The sequence below is a fragment of the Adelges cooleyi genome, unplaced genomic scaffold, assembly GCF_023614345.1.
Source record: "Adelges cooleyi isolate 19-005CV unplaced genomic scaffold, UGA_ACOO_1.1 ACOO_flye_CR_arks_rails_tigmint_CR_PRNA_21, whole genome shotgun sequence".
In the NCBI taxonomy this organism is placed as follows: domain Eukaryota; kingdom Metazoa; phylum Arthropoda; class Insecta; order Hemiptera; family Adelgidae; genus Adelges; species Adelges cooleyi.
The window spans coordinates 7303504-7313546 of NW_026095871.1; the positions used below are offsets into that span (position 1 = coordinate 7303504).

Consider the following 10043-nt stretch of genomic DNA (forward strand, 5'->3'; position numbering starts at 1 on the left):
TCAACAACTGCCAAAACAAGTGTAATTAACAAAGTCGTACACCGTGATGACGATTAATCGGCTAATCTAAATGTAGGTATATAGTTTAAGTATAAAACTGGATTATAACTGGAGAAACACGTCTTTCTCGATGTTGATTTTGTCACAATAATAATAAATATTATTATTGTGTGTTTGGCGCGATAAACGTCTTGCGAAGAGATCACAAAGAAAATTACATATTATCAGAACAACTGTCAGAAACTCTGAAGAAAACTCTTTTAATAACGGGTTTACCGAAAACGGGGTTTTAAAACTAAATAAAATCAACCCATTAACGGAAAGACGTTGTGATTTTGTTTATTGAATTTATTCATTTATACCGACTATGTGACTGTAAATGGAATTTTCGCATAATATAAATGTATTAAACTAAATTATTCGTTCACGTGCATATTGTGTGTGTCGAAAAACCATTATCTATATAAAGCCTAAACCGACCGTCATGATTATTGGGTCGGATGGGTGTAGGTAAGGTAATCTCTAAAGGGGGAATGGATCTCGATATGAACACAACAAAAATCCATTACAATAATAATATATACCTATACTGTACACTTTTGTTGTATTAGTATAATGAAATAACGATATTGTGTCGATAGTCAGCCAAAAAAAAGGAGGGGGGGACCTCAAAAGGGAACTCGAACATTTTGCCCCGGTTAGTTACAAACGACCATTATCCGTTTGGCGGTAAGTCGTCCCATAGGCGCGCAACTAGGGAGGGTGACTTTAGCGCCCCAGACTCAAAATTAGCACCCCCCCCCCCCCCAAAAAAAAATTCATACCCCAATCATTGATTTGTGTACGCGTACAATTTTAACAATGTACATTTTTTAAACCGACAGAAAACCAAGAAAATTAGTTTCAAGACAAATGTTTGAGCAATAAGCGGCTAATCTCAAAAAAAATAAACAACCGTGGACAAAACAAATTGACCGCGTTTGTCCATAGAGAGAATAACTATTTAAACAATGGTCGGTAGGTAAAGGGTCGAGGAGGAAAACGGATTTCACAGTATAAAAAAAAATGTACATAGGTATATACATAAATCACCGCTATGATATTATTACCGTGTTGTGTGTGTGTACTTACGCCACGTTTACCTTTTTTGATATATATTTTACGTTTTTTTTTTTTTTTAACGGTCGAGCACGAATTAGGTATGTGTTTTTTTTTCAAACGTTTTTTTTTTTCTCGTTGAAGGGAAACCTTTTAACGAATCGGTTTGAATTAATTTCGTTACCGGAAGTGCTCGTTTTATTCTTTGATTGAAATATTATATTCACAATGCGAACACGACAAGCATGGAAATCCGAAGAGTTACATTACAAAAACATTAGCATATTGTTACTTGTTTTTCCGAGTACACGTTCTATGAACCGATCCTGTATTCTATAAGAATATCCAAGTCGGCCATAAACTATAAAAAATCAAAAATATTTGTGAACATTTACTACTGAAAAGTGTTTGAGCAGAATATCGAGGACCGTTTTAATAGAATTAGCTATTGTGCAAGGTAAAGAACCTAAGATTATTTGTTTTAATTTTTCAAAATCAATTTGCCGGTATGGTATTTGAGGAAATATATATTTAAAAAAACTGTACATCCGGAACGAATGTCCAATAATTGCCGAATACACGGTATAACGGTGATTCAGAGATGACACGCGTTTGATACGTTCCACCTAACCACGTTTCACAATCGTACCCAAGTTATTTTTTGTCAACCGATTTCTTCTAAATGTAGACTTTTGTTCTATACAAATTACCTACATTCCTCTATTAAATGTGTACCACACGGTAGTGTAAAAATGATACTTTTAAAGACAACACAAATAATCTAGAATGAAAACTATCAAGTTTTTTAAGCGTCAATTTTCTACGAATAGTCATTTTTTTTTTCCTTCTAAATTCGAGCAACGAAGCCAAAGTAAAACACAAGTGTCGCATTATAAACGTTGTCGCGTCGTGAGGGGAGGGAAAAATCGTTTGGCGGGCAATTGGAAATTTCCAAAGAGCCATTGAACCGGACGCCGCGCAAGAGGGAAAGAGACGCGCGGACGACAACGGTAATAACTCTGTTGTTGACACGGCGGCGCTCCTCAACGGCACGGCGGCGGCGGCGGCTCTTCTTCCGATGGCACGTCGTCCACCGCCACCGCCGCCGCCGTCTTTTTATGGTATTATTATTATTATTAATATTATTTTTCCGCGGCTTACACGAGTACACCGTGCGGCGACGACGGCGGCGGCAGCGGCTATGAGTTGACCCCGATACCGGAGGCGCGCGCGTTTATTGAATGAAAGTGGAGGGGGGGAGAAGCACCCGAATATCGCAAACGCTCGACGTTACCAACGCGCGGGGCTACCGGCGCGCGGCAGCTGCGGCACGTCCGGCCCGTCGTCGTCTACCGAGACAGCCGCAGTCGGGGAAAAAAAAAATGTATCGTTATATTATATAAAGACCGCTCTACTACCGAGAAGCGCACACGGTGATAAGAAGAAACACGGCCGCCCGGCGTACCCGTTTTTACCCGTATTCCGGCGGCAAACGACCGTCGAGAGTGCACCTACAATAATATTATTATAATTTATATTTTATCCAAGGACCACCGTATACCTCGTGTAGCCACCGGCGGGCGGCGGCGGCGACAGTACACATTGATTGGCCACCGGCGGCGGCGGCGGCCGGCGCCCTGTTCGCACTGTACGCGACGCACTCGCGGCAAAATATATAAATCACACGCAACGACGACGAACTGGCGCGCACACAATGTCCGCGGTCGCATGCGGCCGGAACACACACCACACGCGCGCACAAAAAAAAAAAAACCGTCTGTCACTGTTCTGTCGGTAAAACGTTCGTATGATAATATGCGTTATTAATCCTGTGCGATTCCAAAAATGATTGGCATGATCAGTATCGCGGGCGCGGCACACCGAGCGACGCGGTACCACGGCCGACGGACGCGAACAATGCACTGGTGTGTGTGAGTATGGCGTATACGTTGACTGGCGTACGGTCCGTTTGGCGGCGGCGGCGGCTGCGGTGCCGGGCGGGCGGCGTGGACGTGTGTACGGTGTTCACGGAATGCGGTCCCCGCGGGGGGAGGGCTCGCGACGCTGACGACGCCAAGCGGACGAGCGTCACGTAACTGCTCGCGACGTCTCTATTATGGAATTCCCGTACCGCGGATACGGCTGTCGTCGACATGTCGGCCAGACACGGCAGAACGATTTTTCCATGTTCTCAATATTATACTAATGTTGACAATATGAAATAGCGAATAGCGTAAACGTTAGAACGATTTCCCATAAGCTGTTTCCAAAGATCATTTCCCGTTAAAACAGAGTATACTTAACAAATATGAACTAAGGAAACGTGGTTTACAAGAGCCAAGTACTTATGGACACCGGGCGAACAATAGGCCATAAGATACTGTAATGTTGGTTCATCGAGTCTTCAAAAGTGGCGCTCTGAAAATAAATATAATTTCAACAAATATGTCAAAAATATAAGAGGTACAAAAAAATCATAGAATAACTATTTTATTTTTATGCGTAATTTGTTTGAGCGCATTTAAAACCGATAAATATGCATAAAACAATATTAGCGAATTTTAACTGATTCATATTATTATATTATATTATGTATTATTTATTACGATTGCGATTCTTTAATAATGTTCCATGTTAGAAGCAATCGTGTACCTGAAGAAAATAATACTACTCCGAGTTCTGATCACTTTTAAAACACAATTATTACATAGTTCGGTGCATCGTTACTAAGCTAAAGCCGGTAAAAATCGTACACTGGGCAGGTGGCCGGCTCTATTATAGTTAGGTAATCGTCCGGTTATTTATTGTATACTCGTGTCTCGCAGGGCGGTTCTTTCATAATAATTGAAATTGCTTGCTATTTTTTCTTTAAATTATATCCGCAGACTAATCCGCCCCTGGTTGTACGGGCGAAACAGTTGCTGGTGAAAATGATAAAAAATGTGACCCTGCTGCCCGTCTTGAACGCCTTACCTTGCTGTAAATATTATAAATTACACAACATTTCGCGATATTCATGTTGTTATTTTTGCCAAAATGTTTTTACATACATTACATAGTCGGCTCAAGAAAACGAACAATTTCACCAGAGAAAGAGCAGGCCGGTGCAGGTGGCAAATGTTCACAATGGAACGAACCCCGTTTTTGGTTATGGGGGCTTAGGCCAATATAATATGTATTATTAAATTTATAATTTGTGGTAAAATTCAGCTCGCAGATTACAGTTTTACAAATGTAATTCAATACATACCTAATACTTGTAATGATTTACTGCGCCTTGAATTATTCTTGAAAGTCAATATAATAATATCATATCGTTGTTGTTGTTGTAAATACGACTTGTATTCCATGCACAACTGTTAATCTATTTTTATTCTACAATATTTGCATTTCTCCGGCTCGGCCTGCCAGTTCTACTTCTTATCCTCAAAAACATTTTACCATACTTTTATTGTATGCGGTAATAATGTCTTATTGTGATTATTATCGTTACTTTCAACGGCTCTGTACAGAAAACTAGTAGAATGATGGATTATCTTTTCATACTTTTTTTTTAAGTTTATTACTGTGTTCTTTATGCGAAAATAAACTTTGAAAGCATTCATCTCAATCGAGCTTATATTTTCCTCGTGTCTAAATGTATTACCAAGGGCTTTTTTTTTTACCTTTAACCGTTATAGGGACCTAACTACGTTGTTTTGTTTAATGGGGTGCGGTACGGTAGTGAAAAAAAACAAATTTTTGAAATCGTTTTCATGAAACTTTACAAAAATAGCGTCTTGGTGTAGAGTAAAAGAGAAAAAAAATATTTCTTCCACGGTCCACCCCGAGTAAAAAAAAAAAACCCCAACATTTAGTAAAACTATTTAGATTTTCCATCATAAAGTCAATAAGTTTTAATGTTACAAGTATAAAAAAATGTAGTTTCACAGGGCATTCTGCATTCTGCATAATAGTACAGTGTATGATTTTATTTTAGCAATTTTTTATAAACGCCAAAAATTAAAATCATGTAAAAACAAGATTCTTTTGAAGTGATTAATGAAATTGTTTTGAACATTTAAATTTTCTATATACTGTATGCTAGTTTCTTTTACATCAAAATCAAATTAGAAAAACAAATTTGATATTAAAACACAATGAACAAAACAACAAAAAAACCCAAAATATGAAAAATAATATATATATATATATATATTTTTTAATTTATATTATAATTATATTGTGTGTATAATTATCAAACAAGCAATACATTTATAGTAATTTTTTAGTAAAAATGATACAAGGAAATAGATTTTTCATAAATTAACATTTCATTCCTTTTCCGACTATCAATCGATCAAGTATGAAAAAAACAATTTTTTTTTAAATTAAAATTTTTGGTAATTTAAAGAAAAGGCTATTTTTTACAGATACACGGCCAAACAAATACCTTATACCTACATTAGTATCCTAGGGTAATTGTATGAAAATGCAACTCATAAGTCATAAGAAATATATGTAACATAAATTGGTATAAATATACAATAAAATATAGGCTGTACTCTATAGAGAACCATCCAAACAGTAGAAATAGTGATACCAGATAAGCAATAATATATAATGATAAAAAATACGAGATAAGATTTTACACTTGGAATATAGTTGGCGCACTTTTATGGTTCCTGCCAATATTCTGAGTTCATAGAATATAATATCTAATATTCTCTTCGTCTAACGCCAAGCTTTATGTCTCATCAAGTATATAATTTTTTTTTAACTTAAAAATATACTTTAGCTAATTCACTCTAAATTTGACTTTTTAGTAGGGATTTTCAATGTGTTTTTTGCATTTTACAGTAATATATAATAAAAGCCTAAACAAATGTCAAGTCCCGGAAAATTTTTTTTAGATAATTAACTCTGTACAGTACTATAACCTTATTAAGAGTTCTTATTAGATATGGACCACTAAAATGGGGAGTTTTTTTAATTTTTAACAAAAAAAAACACACCTTGTATTGACAAAATGACGTTAAGCTGAATGAACTATGAACACATTATATGTTTAGTACCTAATATAGTACCTATATAGATGAAAGACAAAAGCATAATGGTAAATAGTACATTAATGATCGTATGTACTTCACTATAGTTTAAAGTATTATACTTAAACGACACGAACTTAAAAATTGTATTCTCGTACACTGCTATGATTTATTGAATATACTCATCGTGGCCTATTATACTATACTTGTAAGTAGTATTTACACTGTAATTAAGAGGACGTTACATCACTGTTTTTCTTAGCAAAAACGTGCACCTAGAGATGAATGTTTCTGAGAAACTAAGCAGATTTAACGCATGAACAAAATGAAAAATTTACCGCTAATCGACTTGTTATACACCTACGACGGTTCTCGATAAAATGATGTCAATTTTTAAAAGTGAGTAAGTTGGTAGTAGACGATGTAACGGGGTGTTATTTTTAAAGTATACAATTGTCTTATTAGTATTAACTAATGGCCTTGTTGGTGGTGAGAAACGATAACGCGATCAGATTTAATATAATTATTTTGTCTGAAGAAGTAAACTTTTCTAGAGTGAACTTTGATTTTTGATTACATTTTCAAAAAATGTGATCAGTATATGATATGCAAAATTTCATACAAAGGCAACTAAAACGCGATTTTAATGTATACTAATTTTGTCACATAACAATTAATAGTAATTCAACCCTTCGTTTAATTGTATACTTAAAACAATTTGATAAATGTACGTCAAATGTTGCCTATCCATTTCCCCTTAATAAATAGTTTTTTTCCGTTGCTCTTAATATTTGATAGCAATAGCAACGGTATTCATCGTAAAAATGGTGAAAGAACCAGAAAATATAAAACAAATATTGTGGTAACTTAATGATATTAGTAAAATTGAAATTTGGCGCTATTGTAGTATAAGATCTCCTTGCTTAAAAAGTATGATAGTAAACACTGTGTTATCAGTGTTTATTATTTGTTAGTGATAACAAATCACTAACGAATTACGATTTACAAAATACAGATTTACCTACTTTTTGTCGATTTAGTCATAATATTCATAGAATTCCATTTAAAATTTCAAAACATTTTTCAGCTCTAAAGTTTTATTTGTTTTGAATTTGGATTTTTTTTCTGCTAAGTTCAGTTTTACCACATCAACGTTAACCTACGTGTTCATGTTGGTCCATGAATAAATGTACAATTCATAACCGATTTTTCAGGTAACATTTAATTTATACAATTAGTGAAAAGTGTATTATTTGTCGTGGTGTAAGGTACTTTTCAATATTTTATTACTTAATTTTACAAATTATTACTACTATTATTAGTTAAAACCATGACTACTTGCTTTACTTCTTTATGCTTAAGCGATCGGCTACAGAAATAAATAATAGCCACTATCCTAGCTATATTCCTAACTCCCTTTTTGAGCTATATGGTACCGAACATGGTTTTTCAGCATAAAGTTAGAAACCAGCTTTTAGTCCAACTCACCTAGCTAATCACCTCTAAGATAAATAATTTAGTTAGTTCGATAGATAAATGGAAGCATAAATAAAGATAGATCTAAGAACTCACTTCAATGATATTGCATTCATTTCATTCTGTTACTTCATTTTATAATTTATATGTATTGTTTAAAACTTTTTTTTTCAGAATATCATTTTTGAGTGATATTTTAAATTACATTGCCACATAAATCAATATGGCATTAGTGAAATTATTAAATGGCGATGAAAAAGAGACCGACAAAGATATTACTAAAGATGGACTAGAAGAAAACGTAATGTGGCTTTTTTAATATCGCTTTACATAAAAGATATTTTTAAGTACTGCTCTATATACATACTGCATGTTTGAATAAAAATAAATTTTTTTAAAAAATGATTATTTATAAGAACCTCAAATCAAAAACAAAATTTGAGTTATCAATAAACAATATTTTAAATAAATAAATATCATATAAGTTAATAAATTAATCAGGATCCAGAATAAGTTATCGTAATTCATAAAAGTGTTTTGAGATTAATAGGAAAAATATAATTTATACTATAATTATTTAATTATTATAAATACACCGCAACAATAAGTTTGTTTGATTTTTTTTATCATCAAAATAATTTTTTCAAAAATAATTTATAGTTTTTGTAATTTTAGAATATGAAAAAAAAAGTGACGCTATTTCAGTTTTGGTGTATTCTTATTTGTAATACTGTTTGCTATTTTCAGGAGCGACTTACTGAAATATATGAAACATTATTTGAAATAGAAAAAATTAGGAAAAACAATGAATCGATGGTCAATCAAATTAATAGCATTCAAGATCAAGTTATTAAAGAAGGAATGATGGATCCCGAATCTCAAGTGAGCCTGATATTGATAATAAATATTAATGAGCACTCATTCATAATATGCATTAAACATTTTTCTAGACATTACTTTTAAGTTGTTATGAAACGGCCGAGAGAGAAGTAATCGAAGAGGAAGAAATCCTCAGAAAAGCGCTCGCAACAATTAACGAAGTTAGAAACATACATCATCAGAAAATAAAAGTACTTCATACCAATCGTAATGAGTTTACTGATTAACTATTGACTAATACTGCAATTTTTCTTTTTTTTTAGTCATTGCTTCAGTCTCAAAGAAGTTCCACGTTTTTAAAGCTATTACAAATATCAGCAATTAGAATACCTTTGTGGGTACCCTCCAACGATGAATTGCCACCCCCACTTTGTGGTGCAATTCCTCCTGACGTGTCGTATATCGCTAAGGTATTTGTTCTATATAAGCGTTATCTGTGTGTGTTTTAACCCGTAGGTCAGTTCACAATTCTACTTCTCCATGTCAACCCATAGATCATTGGGAATTTTTATTTATTAATTCATTAGCCGTAACATCTTTATTTATTTAGTATTTTTCCCATGAATGAATTACAATTGTGATTGACTTATTATAGAGTGGAGATTTGGTAGCAGCATTAGTCCAACAATCGGGCGAAGACCGATGGATTGTAGCAGAAGCAGTTGGCTTTAACAACGGAAAATACCAAGTTGAAGATATTGATGTAAAAGAAATAAATCGTAATTTTACATTACCTAAAAAAAACGTCGTACCTTTGCCGCTTATGAGAGCCGACCCAGTTACATGTCCAGACGCATTTTTTTTTTGTGATCAATTTGGTTTGTATAAAGTACAAATTAAGAGCAATATTAAAAAAAAATACTAATGTTTCATTTCTATATTCATCTTAGTGTTGGCCATGTATCCTCAAACTACATGTTTCTTCAAAGCTCTCGTCAAAGCTCCTCCCAAAACGAGTATAGATGGATACGAAGTACTATTTGAAGACGACTTCAAGCAATATACTATAATGATGGTCGTAGCCCAACGTTATGTTGTCCAATACCCTCGCTCGTACCACGACTAAATTTTGTCATCCCTTGTCCTTAAATATTTTATTATTGACATAAATTTTCATGTTATAGTTACTTATAAAATGTATATCTATAAAGATTGTATAAAAAAAAGATGTAAAACATATCTTTAATGGAATATTTTAGATTTTAAGTAGAAGTCATTGGTATCAAATCTTAGTATTTTTTTAAAAAATTTTTTAATTTGTACTAACAAAATATTTTTAAAAATTAAATAACAATATTTAGAAACAATATATTTATTATTATTTAGTATAGGTCATACTATTCAATTTCAATTTAATATACTGTGCAACGTAAAAACTTAGTGATTGTGTAGTTAATGTTGATTATAAATGTTTAAAAATATATTCAAATTTTAGTAAGAAAATGCTTGGAAGGCCCAACTCAAATTTTATTTTTGAACCAGTACAATAGTATTGATTCAAAAAACAATATTATTTTAAATCGGAGCACAAGTGGGATGTTATATAAAAATTTTAATATATCT

At 33.4% G+C, this 10043-nt stretch overlaps 2 protein-coding genes across 3 annotated transcripts in view; one reads left to right on the plus strand and one right to left on the minus strand.

Annotated features, from left to right (window-relative positions):
* LOC126835006 (proteoglycan 4-like) overlaps positions 1 to 3033 on the minus strand; it is a 91425-nt gene extending 88392 nt beyond the window's left edge. The window contains exon 1 of the mRNA XM_050567271.1: positions 2660 to 3033. The gene's annotated coding sequence lies outside the window, so the exon portion shown is untranslated. The remainder of the gene's footprint in view (positions 1 to 2659) is intronic.
* Positions 3034 to 7124: 4091 nt separating this feature from the next.
* On the plus strand, positions 7125 to 9763 carry LOC126834504 (SAGA-associated factor 29). Of its 2 annotated transcripts, XM_050566466.1 has the most exons (7): positions 7126 to 7339; positions 7776 to 7902; positions 8349 to 8483; positions 8552 to 8671; positions 8744 to 8890; positions 9076 to 9298; positions 9371 to 9760. In XM_050566466.1, exons 2-7 carry the CDS (start codon positions 7825 to 7827, stop codon positions 9544 to 9546), a joined length of 879 nt encoding a protein of 292 aa, XP_050422423.1. In that variant the 5' UTR covers positions 7126 to 7339; positions 7776 to 7824; the 3' UTR covers positions 9547 to 9760. The 2 variants fall into 2 exon arrangements, with proteins under 2 accessions (XP_050422424.1, XP_050422423.1); XM_050566467.1 differs by lacking the exon at positions 7776 to 7902 and having other exon boundaries at positions 7125 to 7339; positions 9371 to 9763.
* Positions 9764 to 10043: the final 280 nt, after the last annotated feature.